This window comes from Lichtheimia ornata (assembly GCF_029851405.1).
Source record: "Lichtheimia ornata isolate CBS 291.66 chromosome Unknown scaffold00037, whole genome shotgun sequence".
Lineage (NCBI taxonomy): Eukaryota > Fungi > Mucoromycota > Mucoromycetes > Mucorales > Lichtheimiaceae > Lichtheimia > Lichtheimia ornata.
This window is the reverse complement of record NW_026695357.1, coordinates 227,990-255,722: the sequence shown is the minus strand read 5'-3', so window position 1 is coordinate 255,722 and position 27,733 is coordinate 227,990. Positions and strand designations below refer to the sequence as shown.

Genomic DNA, 27,733 nt, shown 5'->3' with positions numbered 1-27,733 from the left:
GCACACATGTGATCACACCTGGCATGTTCTTAGTATCCTATGCCTTGCAGAAATCACGATCCAAGACATATTTTGCTTGCTGAAAACACAAAAGGATGCATCGTAAAATGAAGATGATTCATCATGGACGCGAAGCAATGATCATCTTCGAAGGTTAGCGTATAGGGGTGGTGGATGGTGGGTGTAGTTGGCAACATGGTTCGATTTTTATATAAAGCGTCTTGTCGACAACGTAGTGAAAGTCACTTTTATTAATGCATCTATGTAATCTCGGTGCATATCTCAACAATGAGTATGGGCACTTTGTTAGAGGCTGCAATGATATCATATACATTGATGGTTCATCTTCTTGTTTGTTACATGTAATGGGGGAAATACATGAGTACATGAATAAGCGACTTGATTGATCGATCGTTGTGCCTTTAAGATTGTCATGTGCATTTGATCGGTGAAAATGACATTACTTTTCAGGACGGTATGGATCTTGCAAAGAGCTATTTATACAGAGGTGAACAAAGCGTGTAGAATGCCATCTTTGTTATCGTTCTTACTTATCAGCTTGAAGATTGGATTATCTTGGTCGCTTGGACAGATAGTCAAAGCTTATATATAATACCGGGAAAGGCGTTAAATCACCACGACCCTTTGAGTGGCGGTGGTTCCCTTTCTGCCACCATCGGAAATGCACCATGCCGATTACAGCACTCAAGGTAGACCATGACACCGAGGATGCATCATGGGAGATAGCTATATCGAAAGTAATAATGTAGCGTGTATGAGTAGTGTGACACATGAAGCAACATGACCTGGCCTTACCTCGTTACAAGAATACAATATCACAATGACGGCTACAATACAAAGAAGTACTACGAAAGAACACAAGGATCAGAGCTTCTTCACAAAGTTTGCAAGAAATGGGACACACACAAACCTTGGAAATTTGACCTTGTAAGCAATCAATGAAGTACGTATGGCAGAGGAAAGAGAGGTGTGGGAGTATGATGGGCGGCGACAACATCCTTTTATTGTACGTGGTCGGCGTGGGCACTTGTGCTTGTTGGGGATGATGCATTGATAAATTGATGCATGAGCTGATAAAGTGCTTGGGCGCAATGTTGTCGATGCATACATTGGCCAAATTAGGGCAGGTGATACAAATTCGTAAACTGTCAGCTAGCAGCCCATTCCCGTTTTGCTCCAGCCCATCATTCCCATCATTTAACTTTCATGATTCGAGCTAACCTTGGTAGTAAGGTAATGGCTGTTGTTGGATCATCGTTATCATGTAAAGTGTCAAATGGCACGCACCCTTTTGCTATACGTGAGGATCATTTATTTTATTTACGCGTGCCTATTGTCTATCGTGAGGGTGCTAATGATGATGGGCGAGTTGTGTGTTTGGGTGGATGGTGTGTATAGGGTAATTGAGTGGCCTCAGTGTAATAGCAGTAGAGAATTTAAACTTGGGGACGGTAGCTCCACGACTTGAGACAACGTTTTCTCTTCTCTTTTCTCCCTCCTCTGCTTTTACCCCATTCTCGACATTCCAATCAAGGTAATGTATTATAAAAGAGTGCCCTTGTTGGCTGTGAGGTATTAATATAGTTCTGAACATGCATTGTCAGGGAGAGTGAGTGTGTCCAAGTGCTGAGGAATGAGCGTGGTTGGTGGTTGGTGGTTGCCATGGCGATATTGTTGCTTCCTTTTGCTCGTTGCTATTCCCGCTCTACACTTGGCCCAATGTTGCAGTGAATTGGTTCCATTGACGCGTCAGCTTGTATAGAGGGCAAGTTTGGTTTCAAGACGTTGGCTGGTTTGCGCTTGGTTTCGGTGCAACTACACTACTACACCATGGTTTTCGGTTTCCAGTAACCAACAACAAAGGGTCTTTGTGTATATGGAAAAGGCAAATACAATGAAAAGGGTGTTTATTGTATGTGTGTGCTAATAATGAATTGAATAGGTTTCTTTGGTCAGGCAATGCAACTTGGGGGCATCATCATCATCTCTTTGGGTTCAAGTCCCAGCCTGTATCAAGTGGCCGCTGCGTCGCTCTGCACTAGCCAAGTGTGCTGGAAAAGCTTCTTGGAACGCTTCCAGTGCTCTACAGGCCTGCGTTGAGTTGATGGGTCGATGACGATGGGTTTTTGGAAGAGCATGGTCACCGTGTTGAGGTAAAAGGGGATTTGCTACAGCTTGACATCAGTGCCAACCAACACGCTCTTCTCGTGATAGGCTCGTTCTTTCCCTTGAGGATTTCTTTTCATGAGGTGGGAAATGATTGGAAGGATTGGGGATCATTCTTTCTTTGGAGACGATGAATGAGGACACCTATGAGCCTGGACTCTACGAAAGTGATGTCCTTCCTTGCCATGGATCGAACTGGCCTTGCGTGATTCGTGCAGTGCTTTCTCAAGAACAAGGGATCGCCCGACGTTGCTCGTATGGTGGGTGATTTGGTTTGTGAATTCCTTCTGATTTGCTTTCTTCCTTAGAGAGGATCGCCTAACGGTATACCAAATCGTCATCATTCCCGGTATCAGAGGGTCTAATTTGGCTGCTTTCTTATTTGTAGAGACGACGATTACGATGATTACCACATTCACCACAATGACGTTACGATGATCACCCACCCCATCTACAACAATGACAATGATGATGACTACGAGATTCAAAAGGGAGCCTGCAAGATCCCATTCTCTTCAACTTGTGTATTTTTGGATGCTTGGTGTGATGGATGAGATTGATGACTGGTGACGAGTACGAGTAGGAATGATGACGGAGGACGAGTACGAGGATGGTGGTGGCAATGTACAGTAGCAAGATAGCTAGATGAAATAAAGCATTGTTTATTTATTACACGCTTGTTGGAGGTTGCTAGTTTGTGGATTACATACTATTGCTTCGAAGATGGAATAATAAAGGTGGTCCGGTTATCGGTCATGCAAGAAGTACATGGCTTTTGTGATACAATAAGGAGGAGTGGGAAGTGGGATGAGCTTGAGAAGAGAAAAAGTGAAGAGATTCTCCATTGAGTTTCAGGATGAGTGACCCATTCAATATGTATACGTATGTTTTTACATATACAAATTGGTTTATGCAGCTCGACTTTCTTTTACATGCAAATGTGATGCATACCTTGACACACCTTCATTATTGGATGCTGTTTTACTTACGTACCTTCACAAAAGGCAATCATCGTCATCATCCATTTATGTAGCAACCTGTCAAGGACGTGTCTGTGTGACCACCACGTGCCGTTTGACTCAGCTCTTCATCTTTCCGTTAATGCAGCCGACACCATCCACTAGGAAAAAGCAACTCCATCACGCTTACAGTATAGGTAATGTGATGTTTGGTAATAGAAAATGGATAACAATGAAAAGTACGTTGAGACTGAAAGATCGTTCCTCTTTATTCTTATCGCTCTATCCTTATTTATAGTTTTACGAGATCTTTGGTATGACTAATCTTCAAGAAGGATCCATGACAAGAACCAATGGTTATATGACAGCTACGCTAGTCGGATGTTTCACTGGATTCGAGGTGGTTCCTTTAGTTACTTAATCGGTTTCAATCACTTCTAGGTCATTCTCATGTATTCCTTAAGGGAAAACATTCATCCTTTTATTATTCAATATCCATAATATCACAGGTAAAACATAAACGTGCCTGTATCTCCAAACTTTACAATGAAACGTGGGGTTTTTATTAGAGCAATGTGCTCGGCTTGGCCAACAGCACCTTGTGTGAAAGTTTCACGCTCAATGTCGCAAACAGCCCAAAAAATATTTTTTGGTCGTCGTCGTCGAAGAGGTCGACCACCGGATCCAGTTTGGCTGCTGGCGACATTGCGAAATCTGGGATTGGCAAGCTTGATCGTGAAACTTTCACACAAGGCGCAGTTGGCCAAGCCGAGCACATTGCTCTATTCAAAACCCCACGTTTCATTGTAAAGTTTGGAGATGCAGGCGTCTTTATGTTTTTACTATACTGTAAGCATGATGCTATATGAAGAGTGGTCTTCGTTCAATGTCAAGTCGCTGGACCCTGGCAGAGCAAAAGACGCAGAGGGACCTCTTTGTGTAACTCAGCTACTTTGCATGACTGGAAGGATGGAAGGATGATACTGTATACTGTTGACAAAAGCCCGTACATTGCGAGCTAACAGCCATTTCTTCACAATAGCCACTGTTGTCCACTTTATGACATGTGAGCGATTCTCCTGCTTCAGACATTCATTTCCATGATTGGATTATGTTGATCCGAGTTGATTTGACCGAGATACAGCCAAAGAGGGTTTACATCAATCCACACATCTAACCATGCTCTATGTTGCTCAACTGAAGTAACCTTGTATGAGCGTAACTCAGCCAAATCAACTCGGATCAACATAATCCAACCATGGAAATGAATGTCTGAAGCAGGAGCATCGTTCCACTGTCATAGAATGGGCAACATTGCTGATTGTGAGGAAATGGCTGTTAGCTCGCAATGTATGGGATATTGTCAATAGTATACAGTATCATTCTTCCATCCTTCTAGTCATGCAAAGTAGCTGAGTTACACAAAGAGGTCCCTCTGCGTCTTTTGCTCTGCCAGGGTCCAGCGACTTGACATTGAACGATGACCACTCTACATATCGCATCACGCTTACAAACATAAAGACGCCCATATCTCAAGATCCTACAATGAAACGCGGGGTTTTGAATAGAGCAATGTGCTCGGCTTGGCCAACAGCACCTTTTGTGAAAGTTTCACGTTCAATGTCGCAACTAGCCCAAAAAATATTTTTTGGTCGTCGTCGTCGAAGAGGTCGACCCCCAGATCCAGTTTGGCTGGTGGCGACATTGCGAAATCTGGGATTGGCAAGCTTGATCGTGAAACTTTCACACAAGGTGCAGTTGGCCAAGCCGAGCACATTGCTCTAATAAAAACCCCACGTTTCATTGTAAAGTTTGGAGATACAGGCACCTTTATGTTTGTAAGCGTGATGCTATATGAGAAGTGGTCTTTGTTCATTGCCAAGTAGCTAGACCCTGGAGAGCCAAAGATGCAGAAGGACCTCTTTGGGTAACTCAGCTAAAAAGTCAGGACTTCAGGGACAATGCATGAACGATACGCAACCCTCACTTTTATGTCATACATTGGCAGCTAATAGCCACTTTTGTCCATTCCCAACTTTTGTGCATTCTATTGTAGGTGGACGATGCTCCTGCTCTAGACATTCATTTCCATGATTAAAGTAGGTTGATCCGAGCTGATTTGGTTGAGTTACGCTCACACAAGATTACATCGGTTGAGCTACATCGAGCGTGCTTTATGTCCAGAGTGATGTAATCTCTCTTTGACCACAGCTCAGTCAAATCAGCTCGGATCAACCTATTTTAATCATGGAAATGAATGTCTGGAGCAGGGGCATCGTTCCCATACAGTGGATCTCGCAACAATGATGAATGAATAAAAGTGGCCGTTAGCTAGCAATACATGCCTGTTCCCAGATGATCCATAAAGTAATATACATTGACCCTTTCATTCATGCAAACGTAGCTGTGTTACACAACACGACCCTCTGCATCTTTTGCTCTGCCAGGGTCTAGCTACTTTACATTAAGGGTCTTCCCGCTAAATTTCACTTTTTCGGATTCGGACCAATCACATTTCACTCAACCCTACACCAACACCCTTACCATGGCAACAGGTCAACTTCCCCCAGGACGCAGGTCTTGGGCCAATGTTGTCCGCAATAAAAGCATCACTCTCTTTGAAGAGCAAGGTTATGAAGAGGCTCGACGTGCGCGTCAGGCAGAAACAATCCTCACTAGAGCTTTGAATCCTAATGCCGTAATCTTCGACTTTGGCACCAACCTCCCATCTAAGGCTATCGCCTATCAGACGATCAAACAACTAGGCACTATCCTCGGAGCAAGAACCATCTCACGTTCACGCAACCCACGTTCATTGTTAATTGAGACACGTTTCGAAGACGATAACGCAAGAGACAAAGCTTTAACGGATGGTGTCACCTATGATGGCGTCACTTATCGTGCTACACGTGCATTGTCAGCTGATGCAGAAATTACCAAGGTCAACTTTTCTCACCTACCATTTCTTGCACAAGATGTCATCGAGCAAGTATTGAAAAACGCCATGAGTGCCTATGGTCGTGTCTGCCAAATCCGCCTATACGTTGAACCTGAATCTGAAACCTTCGAAGGAGAGGCTACCGTCATTTTGGACACATCCACACCTTCGGGTGCCATGTTGTCGGATGATAAGCCCTACTATAGACCACTCACCCGCCTTATCCCCATTGAGGTTTGGGATGATGTGTTCCCTGCCTCATGGAAAAACGCACCTCCTCTTTGCCGTTATTGCAACACTCAAGGTCATCGCAAGATGGAATGCCCCAAACTTCAAGAACTCACTTGCTTCCACTGCCACCAAAAAGGCCATTTTCGTCGACATTGTCCTGTTGTATACCGTGAACGCCAAGCTGCCATGGTGGATTCATTGACCGATTCTCAGCTTCTTGACACGTACCCAACCACAGCGTCAGCTGTAGATGATGATCATGATTCGGAGATGACTACTACAGCACCTTCATCCATCATCGATGATAATAGATCCAATTCAACCAATGATCAGCATACTGATACAGCTTCTCAACCCGATGTTGAAGATCAACATAAGAAGAGCACCAATGTCACCAAAGACTCTAGCAATCCAACTACCGACAACGCCGACAATCGAATGATCATTGACACCACACCTCAACATGACAACGACCATAGAATGAATGACAACAACGACCCTATTATCGACCACGATCAGCATCAGCACACGCCAACACCTAAGAAACCAAAACTTGATACAGCATCCAGCACACGTGTCACACGCAACATGAGCCAACAACGTTTACAACAATCCGCTGGGGAATCACCTGACCCACAGCATCACCAATAATATGATAAATAATAATACAGCACGACTCGCCTCTTTGAATGTTCGCTCGCTATTCAAAGAGGCACAATCTCAATTTGTTCGACACCTACGATCACAGCATCTCAACATTGATTTACTCGCTCTACAGGAAGTATCCCAAACGCATGCTCCAACACTTACTAACCAAGACATCTCTCACTTACACCGCCTTTTTCCCAATTCCTCTTCTTGCTTCACTAAACATTGTGCCCTTATTTGCCTCAACCCCTCCTTCACACTTTCCAATACCTATGTGACACTTGACCAACGTTGTATTGTATCCACCATTTGTACGTCACATGGGGCTTTGTGTCGTATTGTGGTCCTTTATGCATTCGCTGAAAGGGATCGACGACCAGAGTTTTTCTCCTCCCTCCTTGATTTACCCTGTTTTACAGATCTTTCCGAACCGTGCTTTGTCATAGGCGATTTCAACACCCATCTTCACACCAAGTTGCATTCAAGACTCAGACCATGGGGCCAATTTCTGTTGGAGCACTTTCACAATTGCATGTATCCAGAGATCAATGGTATGCTTTCTCCTCCTACGGCAGCACCTACATACCATCGGGGCAATCTTCATACCACTGTGGACTACGTCTTTTGCACCCATCACCTCCACTCCATGATTTCTAATGCTCAGCAATGGCACATGTCACGTGCTTGGACTGACCATGAGATGCTGACAGTGGATTTTCGAATACACAGCATGGACACCGGCCCTGGCTGTTGGCGTTTTAACCCACTGCTGTTGGGCCAACCTCCATTTGATCTATTGTTACAGGATACAGTGAAGGAGTACTTTACACAATTGGATGATGAGCTCATTGAAATGGATCCACAAGCATGCTGGGACAACCTCAAAGCGGTTTTAAAGGAAACAGCTATTGATTACAGCTTCCGCCACCGCCATACCACCAAACAACACTTTCGTACTTTACAACGTCGTCGACATGTTATCATACAACAACATGGTACTCGAGACCCACGACTGCCACCTCTTGAAAAAGAAATTGCCAACATTCAAGAACGTGTTACGAAACAATTGTTGTTACGAACAGCAACCCGATGGCACGAGGAAGGGGAACGAAACAACAAGTACTTTTTCAAAGTGTTGAAACAACGACAGGCCGCCACCACCATCCACCATCTCCGTGACCCACACACCGGTGAACTTTTCACCACCATGGGTGGGATAATGCAACATGCTCGTCACTATTACAAGGATCTTTATACCCCTACCGAGATTGACCAGGCCGCTGTTGATAAGATGTTATCTTCTATTCCTTCCTCAGTGCAAGTGACAGCAACACAAGGAGACAATCTCATGCGACCATTTTCTTGGGACGAGCTTGTTCGAGCCATTGAACACGCACCTTTGGGTAAAAGCCCTGGGATGGATGGTTTACCTTTTGAATTACTCAAACACATGCAAACGTGGGAACCGGTGATCCAGCTGCTACTCTTAGTGATGAATCAAGCACTTCTTCACAACTTGTATCCTCGTTCGTGGTTGTCAACTCGCATGGTTTTGTTGTTTAAGAAAGGAGACCCACGTCTTTTGGCCAACTGGCGCCCATTGTCATTGATTAATTCGGATGCGAAACTATTTACCAAATTGTTGGCGAACCGGTTACAACCCATCATGCATCGCTTAATCAACCCTTTTCAGACTGGCTTTTTGGCCAAACGACTTATCTCAGACAATGGTTGGGTGGTACAAAACCTCATGCATCATGTTCGGCGTTTCTCTCCATCATCTCCATCAGTGGGTGTGTTACTTGACCAAGAAAAAGCTTATGACAGAGTACATTCGGATTATCTTCGGCAGGTAATGACAAGGTTTGGATTCCCTACTCAATTCATTGATTCCCTCCTCCACCTCTTCTTCTCCACCTCTATCTCCCTATCCATTAATGGATGGCTATCTTCTCCCGTGTCTCAACTTCGTGGATTACGTCAAGGTGATCCTATCTCTCCCCTTCTATTTAACCTTGCCTTTGAACCCCTTATCCGCACCCTTATGTCCGACCCCTTATTATTAGGATCACCTTTGACTAATCCAAGCATGACCAAATGGAATCACCGTATCCATTTTCGTACTAACTTGTATACACCACACATTCCACCAATCAAAGTATTGGCGTATGCTGATGACTTGTTGGTATTCCTTCGTACACCCACCGAATGGCAATATCTATTACAACATCTTACGACATACAAATTGGCGTCCAATGGCAAAGTTAACCTCAACAAGACCGTGGTTTTCCCACTTTCAGGTGAACCTAATCCCTCATGGCAACACATGTTACACACGATTAATGCCCAATGGCATGATCGTACTTCTCCAACGGCTTTGACATACCTGGGATACCCCCTCTATCACCATGATCAACATTTGGATAGCTTTTTGAGCAGCCTTTACACCAAGCTTGAGACTCACGTACACCTACTACAACAACGTACGCTCTCAATTCTTGGGAAAGCTACGGTGGCTAACTCCCTGCTTTTATCTCGGCTGTGGCATGTACTACGGGTTTGTGTCGTCCCTAAACCATGGATTCAGAAGTGTCAAACACTGATTCGTAAGTATGTGTGCAATTTTTTTCCATATCCGAGTTGGTCAACTTGTTGTTTACCACGCTCACAAGGTGGTTTGGGCCTGGTGGATATTCAGGATCAACATCTCGCACTTCATCATGTATATCTTCAACGAGTCTTACACCATTCGCCTTCCAATCCCCATCCCCCATTTATCTCCTCATTCCTCGCCCATCTCTTCCATTTGTATACTGGTCAACCATGCATCTACACACTTTTTCTTCCCTCCCCCCCATTAATTCGTTTATGTTCCGATTTCCCCCATATCCAACACCTCCTTCAATTGTCAGCTAGATTACCTGAATTTCCTATTGACAAGCTCTCCTTACATGATTTTCTCAACATCCCCTTCCGCAACCTCACCCTTGCTCTCCCTGAATCCACCACCCCACTCCCCACACTCAAAATCCTCGTTTCAAACGTTTACCGATGGATAAACCGTGACCGCAAGCTGACCATCAAATATGCTACACGCATTCGACAAGCAATGGCACGTGTTCTCGAAGCCGTTGAACAAGGTACCATGACGTTACATCCAACACTACAAACCCACACCACTGCCGACAACCCACTTAGCTCCAATCCACCATTACCCGATTTGAACTCATGGTGTCTACCATCCAAGGAATATCCCGCTTCACGTTCCACAACAACCACCTCTGCTATTGCTGTCACCAAAGTTGGACCGGGACAACTCAGAGCTTATTGGCGATCCAAAACATCCACTACCACCATTGAAACGACTATTGCACCTTACCACTGGAAACGTTTTTGGAAGCTACGAATGCCACATGGGTCTCGTACCATTTGGTGGCGTATTCTCCACCATCATCTATCGACAACTCAACACCTTCATCGACTCATGCCAGTGAAACATCCCACCCCGATTTGTCAGCTTTGCTTTGGTGAAGTGGAAACCTCTCGCCATATGTTTTTGGACTGTCCCTTCAAACGAGTATTCTGGATTGATGCCTTGGTACTCATCCAAGCTCCCTCACACGTTACACCCGAGATGGCATGGCACGCTATCCTCTTACAACCACAACAACCAACCAGCTTTTGCTTTGTTTACCAAGACCGGTTAGGCCTTATCCTCCAAACCATTTGGGCTATGCATTGGCAATGTCTTCTACAAGAGATTCCTTGGAATCACTACTCGGCATATGAATACCTTGATTCACTCATTGCTAGACATCCCACCCTTGTCCCCCCGATTCAGTTGGATACAGTAGAATTTATTTTGGGGTAAGATATCCCCTAAATAAAAACCCATTAGCATACAAAAAAAAAAAAGCTACTTTACATTAAACAAAGACCACTTTACATATAGCATCACGCTTACAAACATAAAGGTGCCTGTAACTCCAAACTTTACAATGAAACGTGGGGTTTTGAATAGAGCAATGTGCTCGGCTTGGCCAACTGCACCTTGTGTGAAAGTTTCGCGTTCAATGTCGCAAACAGCCCAAAAAATATTTTTTGGTCGTCGTCGTCGAAGAGGTCGACCCCCGGATCCAGTTTGGCTGGTAGCGACATTGCGAAATCTGGGATCGCCCACGATGAACTTCATACTTTGACACAAGATTCCTTTGAACCCAACGAGCAACACTGTTCGATTAAAGACCCCACGTTTGATTGTAAAGTTTGGAGATACAGGCACCTTTATGTTTGTAAGCGTGATGCTATATGAGAAGTGGTCTTTGTTTAATGTAAAGTAGTATGACTATAATAGAGCAAAAGATGCAGAGGGCGTGTTTGTGTAACTTGAGTCATTCAGCACAGGCGATGCATGATTCTTGTACACTATTTAGGAATAGTTCAAAATGATAGCTAATAACCTTAGTCCTCCCATTCTCCATTGTTGTCCAATCCAATGCATACGAACGATTGTGCTGCTCCAGCCCAGCATGCCCATCCTTCAACTTTCTTGATCCGGTGAGATTTGAGTGAAAAACGCTCAAACACAGAAACATCATCCAATATCAGAAGAATCAAATTGGTAAGTTATTTGTAAACTGCCACTTGATAGCCCATTCTTCCCATTCTCCATTGTTGCCCAACCCAATGCATGTGAACGATTGTGCTGCTCCAGCCCATCATCTCCATCCTTCAACTTTCTTGATCCGAGGGGATTTGACTGAGCAACATGGAAACAAGGAGATGGATCAATCTACTTAAATTCCCAGCTCTTCCACTCGCCGCTTATCCTCTCGTCCACATTGCAGCCTTCCATTCTCAACTGTTGGCCCATTCAAGTATACAACTACAACCTGCGAATGATTGCTCTGCTTCAACCCATGATGTCAATCCTACAACTCTCTTGATTCGATTGTCTTTGACCGAATGGCAAGTTCATGGCGTGTGCGCCCCACGTCAACACTAGCGTTTCTTGGTACCTCACCTTCTCTCGTGCATTACTCTACAGTAACCAGCGTAGCAGCGTTCATTCCAGCAGTTGCCATTAGCAAGGGTCTTTACTCCATTGTATCAAGTTACTTGCAGCAAGTTGTCTACAGCCTTTTTATGTGGACAGCAGCAGATAGTTCTTATATAGAAGCAGCTTTATTTACGTGTAATAACTTCCTTTTAATACATACGAAATCTTATGGATATGGATATGAATATTGCTTCGGTAGATGGGATATAAGGGAACTGGATATATACGATGATTGGAAAAAGAGTCATTTTTATGCATCGATTGTCAGCTTGACCATTATGCATGATACTCTCATCCTGAACGCTTGAGGGGAATTCAATGCTGCATGGCAGTAACAACCATCATCCTTCCATCCAGCGGCATATTTTGGCACGCCATGGATATAATTCGCCACCACATGCCCATCCATTGACCTTTGCATGGATGCACACGCAAAGGATAGAAACTTCCCAATTGATGTATCTCCCATTAGAGCGATGCATTATCATCCCCAGCCCATCGCTTGTAAATGATGTTGGATTAATAGGTTACCTCAACGAATTCGACATTGTGTTACCTACCATGTCTAAGCTTCTATAGTGTAAGAGACCTCCCTTCTTCCTGAGTTGGATCTCGTCGTGTGTAGGCATTGGTGCATTATATTATAGGAAGAATTATGCAGTATTATAGAAGTATGCCCACTTCTAAATGCTGTGAAAAGAAAGAGAAAACTGCGATTGATTCATCATTTCTTGAAACAAAGCCTGTAGTCGATGGTATAACATGATTAGATCGTGTAGGGTTGATGTTTTGTCAATACAATACAAATGGTTTATTATCATTAGTCGATGGTAAACTCCATGTCGTTTATAACATGATCCTCAAGCAATCATAATAACGTACGTAGTAGTTGCACATCATATACTTAGTACTGCCTTTACCTCATTTCATGTACACGTCTATATGTCATATATAAGCGCTATGGTAAAGATAACTCACTCCATTACTTTCAAGCCATTGGCCTGCCAACTGGATAAAAGAGCATCGACAATGACATAAAACGTTCGATTCCAGGACACTTTCTTTTCGCAGATACTGATTTTGACCTTACTCTCATACACAATTATCCATTCCTAAACATATGAATAAACGTCATCAAATCGTCTGGTACTTCCTTTATTTCGCTTGTGTGCTATTCTCGATACTAAAATATAATACACATCCCAAAAAAATCTTAGTGTCGGATGATATTTTAGATTTGTAATGTTGCACATGCTGCGGTGCTGAGCAGCCTTTATAAAAGGCTGCTGCAACGCCGAGAATAAATCTTTAGCTTTTGATCCGGTGAATCATAGTTCTTGTCTATATTGAGCGGGTAGTTGTAAAGAGGTGTTTACATCCCTGGCTACGGTGCCATACCGCCAGACGACGCAAAAGGTTATACGACATTAGATCACGTGATTTTTGATCCACAAAAAACAAAAGATCGAATCGAATGATCCTGTATTGGATCAATCGATCAGATGATGATTTGGAATGGAGAAGCCGCGCATCGATCGCGGTACCTCTCGCATGCTAAGCGAGCGCTCTACCATTTGAGCTACATCCCCTTGCTTTTTGATTCGTTTTGTGCAACATGAGCGAGTCAATTTCCAAAAAAGGAAGGTGAGTTAAAGCAAAAAGTGGTCCAATTGAGATGAAATTTGCATCACAACGCAGCGGAGTAAACGTAGATTACAATGGTGAGAGTTATATAGGATTATGGGAGGTCAATCTTGTATAATTTAGAGTTGGAAGAAAGATGAATGATCAATTTGTCGTCGGAGGATTGGAGATCGGGGATGGATGATCAAGTCATATAAGTATCTTGGACTTCAGATACTTAGATGTAACTACATTCTAGTAAGTACTATGACTAAGGTCTTAGACCAGCTTACACAACCCTTAGCTCAAGTATATAAAATCTATATTACTCTACAATCATCAGCTCACCCTTCCCACTCCCTCCTCACCTTATTATATCAATCGACACCAATGCTATCATTCACTCAATAAAGCTATCACATGCTATATTCTTGAGACATCGTTTCTTCCATAATGAGCATTCTTGCCTATTCAACGTTGACTTTGAAATGATTCCCAGCAACCCAAGCTTTATGAAAATGTAGGTTATCAAGTATCAATTATTGGTCAGAAGAGCGTACTGGATGACTCATGTTATATGACTATGTAGGCTTCAGATAGTTGGAGGGACTACGATTCAATAAAAGATTTTGACTAGGATGCCTGGCTACATACTATTGACTAGAAGGGCTCAAGTTAAGATCCAGTAAATGTTTTAAAGAGGGCCGGCTCTTGGAAAAGTTCCTCCTCGCTTCTCGCTCTCCTACATTGGCGATCTCCCCATTGACAACTGCTGCACCATTCAGCACAACCAACCATTTGTTATATGGTTGCTCTACTTCTACCCATCATGTCAATCCTACAATGGTCGTGATCCGGAAGACTTTGACCGAATGACAGGTCCAAGGCGTGTACGCAATCTATTACAGCACCAGCGTTCCTTCACACTACACCTTGCCTTGCCAAAACCAATCGTAACAGCGTCCATGGCAGCAGCTGCTATTAGCGAGATCTTTATTCCATCGCCTCCAACAGCGTTCTTTACTTGCAGCGACTTGGCCTTACAGCCTTTGCTACGTGAACAACAGATAGCCATTACACATGAGCAGGTTTATTTACGTGTAGCAACGCGCTTCAATACATACGAATGCCTATGATGGATGTGGGTATGGATATGGATATGGGTACATGGAATGAAAGGGATTGGATATATTGATCGGCTTGGCTCTCTTGGCCCATTTAGAACGTGATGTCTAGTTTGAGATTACACCATACCAACCATCAATTACACAGCAAACAAGCAATCTTCAACCGGTGGCGTTGACCGAGCAAGAGTTAGACCCACAGCTGGATGGAAAAGGAAGCATACAGCGATCACATGATGGCTCTTTCTTATTGGATTTGCAATGGCTATGGATGGAGGGATGCAATCAAGTGCACTGATGGTGAATCTTGGAACGTTGCTTGGTTACTTGTCGCGTTGTCAACACGAAAGATGGAACATGTCACGTGGATACGGCTGAGGATGATGATGGATTGGAATGGCATTAACGAAAGGGGACTTACAGCCATGGATGAAGGATGATTATGACCGCAGCAACCAAGAACACAATGACACAATGATCCCTGTTTACTCTATGTCATTCACCCGTACCTTATTCAATCTCCAATGCTGCTCCTTTATCAGATTTACTTTATAGACACCCACACTATCATGCCTATTATTCGACGGTTATTGAATGTAAATTGGATTCAACATAATGATTAAAGTATCATACCATCAGCTCACATGTGCAAGATCTGGATCATTTGTTTGGTTTATAATAAGATTGAAAGGAGGAATATAAGTTTGAAGTCCGGGAAGCGAGATTGGATCACTTCTTATCAACATCGATATTAAATGGGCATCGTATTCGATAGTTCTCATGATTGGATTACTTTTATAGATGGGGCAAATGAACCACACCCAATGGTACAATGATGGTAAGCAAAATGATGATATATTTTATACAAGTTCAAATGTGCAAGAGGGTACGTGTCTGATGGTGTTGGTGAGCATACTCTTAAATATCGCGGCTAATTACAAAGCTCTCCACAAAAAGCGGTCCAAGATAGTCATCATAAATGTAGTCGGGAAGTATTTGGCTCAATGCCACATCTTCTGTAGTTGCCTTGTAACTTTCGAAAGTGCTCTCCAATCTCATCTTTTGTGAATCCTGCCTCAGTCATACGTTCAATCAATGCTGCTTGCAGCTCGAGTTCTTGAAGGTGGTCTCGACGGGTTTGTTGAGCCAGCATTTGCTGCTGACGTTGCAGTAACTGATTCATCATTTGGTAGTGAGGAGCATGCAGCGTTGCAATAGGAAGTTGCCAGCGTCGTTGGCGATAGTTGCTATTAGGCGGCTTGCTTGGACGAATAGAATGCACTCCTTGACTTTGCTCACCAAAACAGCTTTCATCTTCAAGGTGTTCCACCAAGTCATAGTAGTAACAGAAGGCACGTTTGACCTGATTTCTTGAAGCTACATATTTCTCAAGATCAGCCAATGGTGAATGATCCATCCCATCCATATTCGAACTTACCGCCTGATGCTTCCATAGCCAGTGCACGCTTATATTGTCTGATCCATACATTCAGCTTGGCAGTAACAGCATGCGGGTTACAACCTTGTATACCGGCATTTTCCAACAAGGTGCAGACTGAAGCTGCCACGTCATGCTTTGACTCACTCGTTCGACCTTTGCGCTTGGCTACACCACTAGCCATAAGGAATCGTTCATAGTTGCCTCGCTGTTTTAACCACTCGAGCACGATTTCATCGGTTTTGCCGTTACGCTTGGGTTTGTTGGGTGTCACCAATTCATCGCTCTGCGTCGTCATGTTGCTGTAATGAGTGACACGCTAATGTCGTGAGTGATTGTAAAACAACTGGAAGGTGGAAGGTGAGGAAAGTTTACGTTGAAGTTGAAAGGGAAAATGATGAACGCGAAAAAGAGAAAGTAACAGTGCCCTCCTGCAAATTTGCATAAATCGCCCGCTTCATTTTACATATGGTTAATCCCCGCAAGCTTGCCTCATTCTTTTCAAGGTGCATGAACCACTCGCCCATTTGCTTTTCTTTTACTACAATGCTGATCCTGTAGCATTTCCATGAACGCGAAATCAATGTGTTTTATTACAATAGCATCATACAATTACTGATCCAATCTTTGTCTACGTGTAAGGAAGGGTGGGGATCATGTGATTGCCAATAGATAAAGCAAAGATAGCTAGCAGCCATCCATTATATCGGCTTCTCGCTTATGACAAAGACTGCATGAAATTAGGGTAAATCCATTGTTTATTTACGCTGCTGCTGATTTTTGCCTATTTTCAATATCCTTAATCGTCCACAGAGATACGCCTGTTTGATTCACTTCAAATGGTTGTGCCATGGAGCGGAGGAATTTCTTTGCAATGACAAGTGCCATGTCCGTAGATAGATTGCTGGATGCATCGGTAACGTATTGATTGATCCATTTGGGAAGTTTGGCCCGTTTGTCTGCTCTTGCAAATCGCTATTTCACCAAGTCAGCATGATCCCAAATAAAAAGTGACATGTCCTTCTCTTACCTTATCAGCAAATACCATCAATCCATAATCGGTTTTACCACGTAAGACTCTTCCAACACATTGTGCCGCATGTCTCATTGCATCAAAAGTAAGGAAATCGTTTTCACGGATATGATGATTGTCACGGAGATACTCCAATCTTGCCTGTGTATTCATATGAGTACACGTTGTGGTTCGAATTACACACCACCACACACTCACCTTTAAGATTCTTGACTCCGTATACTGATATGGGATACCAAACATAAGAACCGCTCGACCATAATTGTGATCAAAATCAATGCCTTCAGAGACTTTTCCTCGAGCCACAGAAAGTAAGATTGCTCCACGTCCATTATCACATGCCTACTCGAGATATTAGCCACAGCATTTTGCACACTGCATTGTCACTATATATATACCTTGCGATAATTGGACAACGCTAAAGATGTTTCTGCTGCATCAGGTGTCTCCACAAAGATCAATTTGTGTTTCCAAGCTTCGTTCAAGATGCCCTAAATCTCACTGTGAGACCAAATCCACATAATCCTGCTCATAGTGTCTTACCATATCATTCCACATAGACACAATTTGCTCCATATAAAGATAACTTGGGAAAAAGCAAACCACACCATCCGGGACTATCTTGGAGAACTCCACCATGATCTGACCGAAATTGCGAACCACGGCAGGATCATTACGCACCTCAAATTTGGAGCTGACAGCGACTTGATCGGATCCACGGGTAATAATCTACTCGAGAGCCCATAAATAAACCTTTTTTAAAGTGTAGCGCTTGTGAATAATTTACCATTGGCAGGAAGCAGTTGCGTGTCAATGTCATTGCATAACTTTCTTGGACCACTGTTTGGAAATTGAGCATCTTGGGATACATGTCAAGCGGTGATAAGGTTCCAGAGGTGATGATAACGCTGCTAAATCGTTCAAAGACAGGCTTAATAGCAATTGCCGCATCAAGACATCTACATGAGATTGTATCAGCAACAACATCTATATGCAAAAGAACCTCGATAACTCACGTAAAGTGCAGTACGGGATTAGGGACGGTGGCGTTTTCGCTTTCGAATGGCTCAAGAATCAGCAGGAATCCTATTCATGCCATGAGTATCTCCCAACAATCATCCTCAAACCCTTTCGCTTTTTTACCTTTGTCATACGTAGCTACCAGGGTTGCAAATGCAGCAATTTTCTGTAGACTAGAATAGTGATCCAGGTCCATCAGTTCCAGCGTTCGAACTAAACTTGCAAGTCGCTCAGCGCAAAAGCGTAATGGTTTTCGCTCGATATAGGTGACATCTTTCAAGTGCTGTAGGAAGGATACAGGCGTCTCGGCAACCACATGCATCACACGCATTCGGGTCTAGAATGATTTACATTGTCAGTGCTATTTGAAAAGTAATACACCACGACGACCACCTTACCTTTAAGTATTCAATAAATCGTCGTAAGAATGCAACAAAATGCTCAGCGCGTCTGATATTTCCTGGTACAGCTTCCTTCAATAGATCATCCGGTAGAACAGGACTGGCCATGAATGTGTCTTCATCTCGAGCTGTGCTAGCATCCCGTAACCCTTCAACGAGCTTTGAGTATTCATTCTTCAGCTTTTGTGCATCCGTCTCCTTTATCCTTTTTAAACATACGTTTAGTACCTAGCATTGCTTTACGTGACTCAAACTTACTCTTTGATCCTATCGGCTAACATGGAGACACTTTTTGCACCAGCATCCAGGATGGGTCGATTTAAATCAATGCTAAGCGATTCGATACACACGTTATCTACCAACAACGATTAGCATTCTGATTGAGACCATTCCTCCCTTGAACACACTTACCGATGTTGTGTGCTTCATCAAAGACGACAATTGCATCTTTTGATAACTCCTTGGAGACGAGCTCAGCGACTTTGGGATCAAGCATGTAATGATAAGAGTAGATGACGACATTTGCAAATGGTATCTATACCATCATCCATGAGCCAATACCCCACAAAAAAACGACCCTTTTCAACATACCACGCGTCGAACCAAGTAATAAGGACAGAATCGCATCTTCTCGCAATAATCCTTGAGATCGGCTAAGGTATATATGCCATTGGGAATTGGATTGGGCGAGTTGGCTGATTCGAGTTGCTAGCATTTCCTTTGATCAATGATCCACTCCATATCATCCAGCGTCCTCATCCTACCTCGTAGAAATCACACAGTTCAATCTGTTTATCTGGTGTCTCGTCTTGTTTGGCGCCTTTGCCCTTCCCTGCCTTGGCACGCACCCAACTTGCTGTCATATTTCTGCACATGGAGTCGACGACTTTTCCCTTCCTTTGTTTTGAGACAACGGGATGCAGGCAGAGATTTTTACGGCTTGTCAATCCGATACCAAGATAATCCTCATCCAATCCTTCTGAACGACGATACTCCATCAATTGCCGAAGCTCTGCAAGCGCTTTCTCGATCTCTGGCACCGTTCGTGAACAATAAACGAGTTTGCGATTGTCTTCGGGATGTTGCTAAAGGAACAACGTATCCACATTGAGTCGATCGTCGGGCAAAGAGAGTGGCCGTAGCTGAGTAATGTAAATGCTCACCATTTGATATGCAACAATAAGCGATAGCAAAGAGACCGTCTTGCCCGTACCCGAAGGCATTTCCAGTACACAATGTCCCTATAAAGCCCCATTTCAGTATGATAGTCATAGCAACACAACAACTATTCGAATGAGACGACACACGTACCTGTGCATCCAATGCCTTCTTTAGATCGCACATGTATTGGTACTGTTCAGGGTAGATCTTGTCATAGGGAAAGTGAACAACGAGATCGTCAATGTTGAAACTATAATGAGACGTTAATAAAGACACAATGGATAACAAGATTCACGTTGACAGTACATCATTGGAGTGTGTGTTCTTGATGCGCTTGAAAGAGATAGGGCGTAGAGTAAGGACAGCAGATAGAATTCAAGTAACGTTGTGTGACGACTGGGCCGGCGCAGCATGATAGATTTCATGCCAATGGAACAAATACTGCTCTCCACGCATTGCCACTTGCTATAGCAGCTATCAAAACGTAGTATCCAAAGCGTAGTGTCTTGTTTTATTGGAGTCCCTGTCGATCGAGATTGCGTATTCAAAAGCCGTTGAATAGTATAAACCTCATGGCCGGGATCATGCAAGAAGGCCTTCCCTTCGATTATACGTATGGCACTAGCAACTACAATATGCAGGGTAGATCCATCTTTCAAGTCATTATACAATAAAGGATGTCACGGGCTGGAGTTCTCACTGAGACGGCATGACATACGTGAGGAAGAAACGGAACGTATAGTAGTAGCCTCATTCAACTTCATTGTTGTAGAGGCATTGATATTTACAAAAGGGCGTTTCATTTGCTTTTAAGCTGCCCACGTTCCTGAAAGTGCCAGTAGTGGTCCTATTGCCGTTTGAAGAAAGCGTGCTCTTTGCCTGAAAATGATTAGCTATCGCTATAAATCACTCCGTGTGTCAAAAGAAAATAGCATACCAGAGAATAGAGCACTACTATCAGTTTTATTGATTCAAGTTGTCGATCTCGCGCTGTAGCTATATACTAGTAGTTGCAGTGGTCTATTCGTAATATCATCAGCCCTTGCTTCGCTTGTAAAGTTGATCGAAACGAGGGCCTTTTCAAGGATGGTATCCATGACTTTCCCTTTCCCTTTCCCATATTGATAGGATCATAAAAGTAGGTTGCCTAGGCAACGCTAGATGGTATCCCCGCATCTTTATAGCCCCTCCTAAACCTTGGTTTGGTGCTGCGTAAAAAAACAGCTGATGTAGCCTAAGCTATAGATTGCTGGAGGAGTTGACCGCAGCAACCCTCAACGGCAAAGCAAGGTCACACACATGGTGGTCTGCATTATCAAGTAATTTTTGCTGCGCAAGTTTGCTACTCCTCCTCTTCCTTCTTTCACACATCACCTGCGACAACCCAATGTTCAAGCTTTGGCAATTTCTATCAAAACCTTTCATAACTCATAAGGAGGAACAGCATGATGAAGCGACACTCAATGCTCAGCCTGATCTCGGCTTGCCCACCTTTCATTATGAGATGCCGCCTTCTCTGACTGCTCCACCCAACCAAGATCAAAGAACACGCAATGTTGTGAATATCTATCCACAAGTTCGACGCGCACAACCACCCACCCCGTCGCCACAGGTGGCATACCAACCATCCGTTTCCGCAGCAGGACGCTCACGGGATGCCTGTAAATGGATCACGCCTGTTGAGCACTCGGTTGCTGTTCTGTCAGCGGATGCATGGAATATGCTTAAACCTGTGGAGTGGGAGGCATTGGGTGGTGCGGTTGTACAGCGTTCAGTCAGGGTAACGGATGGACGAAAGGGTGTTGATGTCTTATTTGGTAAATGAAAAAGTGCTGGCATGGGGATAAAGAGCATTTAAGCGCACCGACTCATGATACAATTTGACGTGTAGGCAAGCGTCGACATGTTTTACGATTGATACAACGAAAGGCAACGGGCGTGCATATACGCTTACAAGATGACAAGTTACATTTGGAGGGGCCTAATGAGCGCATCCACAGGCTCTTGGATTTCCTTGATCACTTGGCAAGTAGCCATAAAGCAAGTATGAAAGTAATCCATTTTGGCTAATAGTATCTATTATAGTACGCACGGGTAGGTCGGTCACATCGTGATTATGTCATTGTACGCTGCAACGGCCCCCAATTGGAAAGCAAGCTGGAACGTATCGATACTCTGTACAAGAACCACTCTGGAGTTCCACCTTTTGATCGATGTAGAGTCGTACCTATGGATGAATTGCATTTCACATTGGCGAAAATTGAAGGACAATACTCTCCAGCATTAATCAAGCATGTGGCTGAGACCTTTTATCGCATTGTACAAGGACTTGAAAAGCAACATTATATGGGCAGCTTTACACTTGATCGTATTGCATTTGAAACCAATTATTCACGAAATGGTAAGTGTCGCTATGTAACAACCTGATGTCTTGCTCACTAATATTGTATAAGCTTTGGCGATCTCTTCAAGCGAGGTTGATAACCCTATATCAAAACTCAAAAGTAAGAAAGGTAACCACGATGACATTCTACACGCTTTGTTCACCTCTATATAAATAGCAATCTGCAAGGCCCGTGCCCTCCTCAACAGCAGTGTCAGTTTCACCAAACATTTACATATGACCATCTTGAAATCACGATCGATCTCGGCGGCTGGCATTGATGATGTAGAATTAAGCAAGGTACTTCCAGAAGATATTCGAAACGACTTTCTTGGGCCAATCTTTGTCGACAGCTTTCTAGTTAGCCGCAATATCACAAGTATGCTCACCAAAAACAACAGACATGTACCTTATACCACATTTAAAATTGTATAAATATATCTCATCCGTTTGCTTACCATCATTACCATTAAAATTCAATCATTTGCTCCATTTATACATAAAAAAGTAATCTATCATGAGAACTATCGAATACGATGATCATTTAGTAATGGGTTGATAAGAAGCACTGGGGGCCGGTTGATGGGTAATAAGGATACGGCATGCTATACTTTACAGTTTCCACGTATGTGCCGGATACGAATCGTCATTGACTCCATTCCTCAAACAAGATCCCATGCTATGCTCCAGGGAGTGACAATATGGTCCGTGCGCCATTGACAGTAATTGATGTATATGACTCATTCACAGCGACCATACCTACATCCTCCTCATCCATCGATGCAACAACATTATTCATAATTATCGTGGAAACAGCATAGTAACGTTCACTTTTTCTCTTCTCAAGCTCATCCCACTTCCCACTGCTCCTTATTGTATCACAAAAGCCATATACTTCTTGCATGACCGATAATCGGACCACCTTTATTATTCCATCTTCGAACCAATAGTATGCAATCCACTAGCTAGCAACTCCGAGCGTGTAATAAATAAACAATACAATGCTTTATTCCATCTAGCTACATTACCACCATCCTCGTCTTCGTCCTCCCTCATCATTCGTACTCGTACTCGTACTCGCACTCGTCACCAGTCGTCAACTCATCGTCACCCAATATCAAGAAACACACAAGTTGAAGAGAATGGGATCTTGCAGGCTTCCTTTTGGATCTCGTTGTCGTTATCATTGTCATTGTTGTGGATGTGGTAATCGTCGTAATCGTCGTCTCTATAAATAAAAAGCAGCCACGTTAGACCATCTGATACTGGAATGATGATGATTTGGTATACCACTAGGCGATCCTCTCTAAGGAAGAAAGCAAATCAGAAGGAATTCACAAACCAAATCACCACCATACGAGCAACATCGGGCGATCCCTTGTTCTTGAGAAAGCACTGCACGAATCACACAAGGTCAGTTCGATCCATGGCAAGGAAGGACATCACTTACGTAGAGTCCAGCCTCATAGGTGTCCTCATTCATCCTCTCCAAAGAAAGAACGATCCCCAATCCTTCCAATCATTTCCCACCTCATGAAAAGAAATCCTCAAGGGAAAGGACGAGCCTATCACGAGAAGAGCGTGTTGGTTAAACACATTCACAAGCTGTTGCAAATCCCCTTTTACCTCAACACGGTGACCATGCTCTTCCAAAAAGCCATCGTCATCGACCTTTTGATACAGGCTGGGAGTCGAACCCAAAGAGATGATGATGCCCTAAATTGCACTGCCTGACCAAAAACCTATTCAATTCATTATTAGTACACATGTACAATAAACGCCCTTTTTCATTGTTTGTTTCATTGCACTTGCCTTTTCCATATACACAAGAACCCCTTTGTTGTTGGTTACTGGAAAACGAAAATCATGATGTGGTGTTGTTGAGCCGAAACAAAACGCCAAACGAGCCAAGGTGTTGAGACCAAACTTGCCCTCTATACAAGCTAACACGTCAATGGAACCAGTTCGGATGCAACATTGGACTCTGAATGTACCTGTTGACACCAAGCATAGAGTGGGAATAGCAACGAACAAGAGGAAGCAACGGTATCGCCATGGCAACAACCAACCACCCACCACGCTCCATTCCTCAGCATTTGGACGCACTCGCCCTGATGACGCAAGTTCAGAACTACATTAATACCTCACAGCCAACAAGAGGACTCTTCTATAATACATTACCTTGATCGGGATGACGTGCATGGGATAAAAGCAGACGAGCGACAAAGAGAAAGAGAAGCGTTGTCTCAAGTCGTGGAGCTGCTGTCCCCAAGTTTAAATCCCTCTACTGCTATTACACTGAGGCCACTCAATTACCCATACACACCATCCACCCAAACACACAACTCACCCATCATCATCAACATCCTCAAGATAGACAATAAGCATGCGTAAATAAAATAAATGATCCTCACGTATAGCAAAAGGGGGTGTGTCATTTTACACTTTACACGATAATGATGATCCTACAACACCCATTGTTGCCATACTACCATGTCACCGCGAATCAAGAAAGTTCAATGATGGGAATGATGGGCTGGAGCAGGAGAATCGTTCACATGCATTGGATTGGGAAACAAAGATGATTGGGAGGAATGGGCTATCATGTGGCAGTTTACAAATAACTTACCAATTTGATTCTTCTGATATTGGATGATGTTCCTGTGTTTGAGCGTTTTTCAGTCAAATCTCATCGGATCAAGAAAGTTGAATGCTGGGCATGCTGGGCTGGAGCAGGACAATCGTTCGTATGCATTGGATTGGACAACAATGGAGAATGGGAGGACTAAGGTTATTAGCTGGCATTTTGAACTATTCCTACAGTGTGTACAAGAATCATGCATCGCCTGTGCTGAATAACTCAAGTTACACAAACACGCCCTCTGCATCTTTCACTATATTATAGTCATACTACTTTACATTAAACAAAAACCACTTCTCATATAGCATCACGCTTACAAACATAAAGGTGCCTGTATCTCCAAACTTTACAATGAAACGTGGGGTTTTGAATAGAGCAATGTGCTCGGCTTGGCCAACTGCACCTTGTGTGAAAGTTTCACGATCAAGCTTGCCAATCCCAGATTTCGCAATGTCGCTACCAGCCAAACTGGATCTGGCGGTCGACCTCTTCGACGACGACGACCAAAAAATATTTTTTGGGCTGTTCGCGACATTGAACGCGAAACTTTCACACAAGGTGCTGTTGGCCAAGCCGACCACATTGCTCTATTCAAAACCCCACGTTTCATTGTAAAGTTTGGAGTTACAGGCACATTTATGTTTGTAAGCGTGATGCTATATGTAAAGTGGTCTTTGTTCAATGTAAAGTAGCTAGACCCTGACAGAGCAAAAGATGCAGAGGGTCGTGTTGTGTAACACAGCTACGTTTGCATGAATGAAAGGGTCAATGCATAACTACTTTATGGATCATCTAGGGACAGGCATGCATTGCTAGCTAACGGCCACTTTTATCCAATCATCATTGTTGCGAGATCCACTGCATGGGAACGATGCCCCTGCTCTAGACATTCATTTCCATGATTAAAGTAGGTTGATCCGAGCTGATTTGACTGAGCTATGGTCAAAGAGAGTTTACATCACTCTGGACATAAAGCACGCTCGATGTAGCTCAACCGATGTAATCTTGTGTGAGCGTAACTCAACCAAATCAGCTCGGATCAACCTACTTTAATCATGGAAATGAATGTCTAGAGCAGGAGCATCGTCCACATACAATAGAGCGCACAAAAGTTGGGAATGCACAAAAGTGGCTATTAGCTGCCAATGTATGACCTGAAAATGAGGGTTGCGTACCTATCATGCATTGTCCCTGAAGTCCTGACTTTTTAGCTGAGTTACCCAAAGAGGTCCTTCTGCATCTTTGGCTCTCCAGGATCTAGCTGCTTCACAATGAACAAAGACCACTTCTCATATAGCATCACGCTTACAAACATAAAGGTGCCTGTATCTCCAAACTTTACAATCAAACGTGGGCTCTTTAGTAGATCAACGTGCTCGTCGGGATCAAAGGAATCTTGTGTCAAAGTATGAAGTTCATCGTGAGCGATCCCAGATTCCGCAATGTCGCCACCAGCCAAACTGGATCTGGGGGGTCGACCTCTTCGACGACGACGACCAAAATAATGTTTTTTGGGCTGTTCGCGACATTGAACGCGAAACTTTCACACAAGGTGCAGTTGGCCAAGCCGAGCCCATTGCTCTATTAAAAACCCCACGTTTCATTGTAAAGTTTGGAGATACGGCTGTCTTTATGTTTTCACTATGCTGTAAGCGTGATGCTATATAAAGAGTGGTCTTTGTTCATTGTCAATTAGCTGGACCCTGGCAGAGCAAAAGATGCAGAGGGACCTCTTTGTGTAACTCAGCTACTTTGCATGATCGGAAGGTGCAATATGCATGATACTTCATATACGATTAGCATTGGCAGCTAATAGCCTCTTCCTCCCACTTTCAACTTTTTGTGCATTAGACTACATGGGAACATTGTACTACTCCAGCCTAACAGGTCCATCCTTCAACTCTCTTGATCCGAGCTGATTTGACTGAACAACGCTCAAACACAGAAGTATCATCCAATATCAGAAAAATTTATCTGGTTAGATATACGTGAACTGCCATTTGATAGCCCATTCCTCCTATTCTCCATTGTTGCCCAACCCAATGCATGTGAGCGATTGTCCTGCTTCAGCTCATCATTTCTATCATTCAAGTTTCTTGATACGAGGGGATTTGACTGAAAAACGCTCAAACACAAAACATCATCCAATTTCACAAAAATCATTTTGCAAAGTTATTTGTAAACTGCCGGCTAGCAGCCCCTTCCTCCCATTCACCATTGTTGCCCAATACAATGCATATGAACGATTGTCCTGCTCCAGCCCAACATGTCCATCCTTCAACTTCCTTGATTCGAGGGGATTTGAATGAGCAATGGTCAAACAAACATCTAGGCATGATTAATCTCCACTTCTTCCATTCCCACTTTCTTCCCTCTTCCTCCTCCCATTCTCAACTGTTGACCCATTCAAGTACTCTGCTTCAACCCATCATGCCGATGCTACAACTGCCTTGATCCGATTGTCTTTGATTGAATGGCACGTTCATGGCGTGTACACAGCCTTCTTGTCACTCTTCTACAACACACGAGTCTCTTGACACAACACACACTCTTGTACACTCCTCTACCACGATCAATCGTAACAGCATTCACTCCAGCAATTGCTACTAGCAAGGTCTTCATCGTCTCCAACAGTGTTCTTTACTTGCAGCAACGTGTCTTACAGCCTTTTCACGTGAATAGCAGATAGCCATTGCGTAGAAGCAGCTTTATTTACCTATAGTAACTTGCTTCAATACATACGACTTCTTATGGATATGGGTATTGGTTTGGAACATGGAATGGAAGGAATGGATCTATTGACCGGTTCGGTTCCCTTGGCCGATTTAGAACGTGATGGCTACTTTGGATGACACCATATCAGTCGTCAGCTACACAGCAATACAAG

General features: G+C 43.5%; 6 protein-coding genes and 1 non-coding gene across 7 annotated transcripts; 3 read left to right on the top strand and 4 right to left on the bottom strand.

Moving 5' to 3' along the window:
* Window positions 1-5,691: 5,691 nt before the first annotated feature.
* Window positions 5,692-6,966, top strand: O0I10_007609 (uncharacterized protein; the record flags this gene model as incomplete). The annotated part of the gene is made up of 1 exon (XM_058487623.1): window positions 5,692-6,966. One exon carries the CDS (start codon window positions 5,692-5,694, stop codon window positions 6,964-6,966), a length of 1,275 nt encoding a protein of 424 aa, XP_058341674.1.
* Window positions 6,967-7,495: 529 nt separating this feature from the next.
* O0I10_007608 (uncharacterized protein) lies at window positions 7,496-10,834 on the top strand (the record flags this gene model as incomplete). The annotated part of the gene is made up of 1 exon (XM_058487622.1): window positions 7,496-10,834. One exon carries the CDS (start codon window positions 7,496-7,498, stop codon window positions 10,832-10,834), a length of 3,339 nt encoding a protein of 1,112 aa, XP_058341673.1.
* Window positions 10,835-13,538: 2,704 nt separating this feature from the next.
* O0I10_007607 lies at window positions 13,539-13,611 on the bottom strand. The gene has a single exon. It is a non-coding gene; the product is annotated as a tRNA-Ala (tRNA).
* Window positions 13,612-15,742: 2,131 nt separating this feature from the next.
* O0I10_007606 (uncharacterized protein) lies at window positions 15,743-16,505 on the bottom strand (the record flags this gene model as incomplete). The annotated part of the gene is made up of 2 exons (XM_058487621.1): window positions 15,743-16,146; window positions 16,208-16,505. 2 exons carry the CDS (start codon window positions 16,503-16,505, stop codon window positions 15,743-15,745), a joined length of 702 nt encoding a protein of 233 aa, XP_058341672.1.
* Window positions 16,506-16,969: 464 nt separating this feature from the next.
* Window positions 16,970-20,133, bottom strand: O0I10_007605 (uncharacterized protein; the record flags this gene model as incomplete). Its single annotated transcript, XM_058487620.1, has 16 exons — window positions 16,970-17,182; window positions 17,238-17,381; window positions 17,439-17,582; window positions 17,639-17,731; window positions 17,784-17,969; window positions 18,028-18,199; window positions 18,257-18,326; window positions 18,384-18,597; window positions 18,659-18,866; window positions 18,920-19,016; window positions 19,073-19,196; window positions 19,253-19,369; window positions 19,426-19,746; window positions 19,825-19,902; window positions 19,973-20,072; window positions 20,129-20,133. 16 exons carry the CDS (start codon window positions 20,131-20,133, stop codon window positions 16,970-16,972), a joined length of 2,286 nt encoding a protein of 761 aa, XP_058341671.1.
* A 1,076-nt stretch (window positions 20,134-21,209) lies between these two features.
* Window positions 21,210-22,640, top strand: O0I10_007604 (uncharacterized protein; the record flags this gene model as incomplete). Its single annotated transcript, XM_058487619.1, has 5 exons — window positions 21,210-21,639; window positions 21,714-21,847; window positions 21,908-22,223; window positions 22,276-22,326; window positions 22,384-22,640. 5 exons carry the CDS (start codon window positions 21,210-21,212, stop codon window positions 22,638-22,640), a joined length of 1,188 nt encoding a protein of 395 aa, XP_058341670.1.
* A 1,096-nt stretch (window positions 22,641-23,736) lies between these two features.
* O0I10_007603 (uncharacterized protein) lies at window positions 23,737-25,381 on the bottom strand (the record flags this gene model as incomplete). Its single annotated transcript, XM_058487618.1, has 5 exons — window positions 23,737-23,770; window positions 23,832-23,947; window positions 24,018-24,139; window positions 24,200-24,336; window positions 25,197-25,381. 5 exons carry the CDS (start codon window positions 25,379-25,381, stop codon window positions 23,737-23,739), a joined length of 594 nt encoding a protein of 197 aa, XP_058341669.1.
* Between the last annotated feature and the right edge of the window lie 2,352 nt (window positions 25,382-27,733).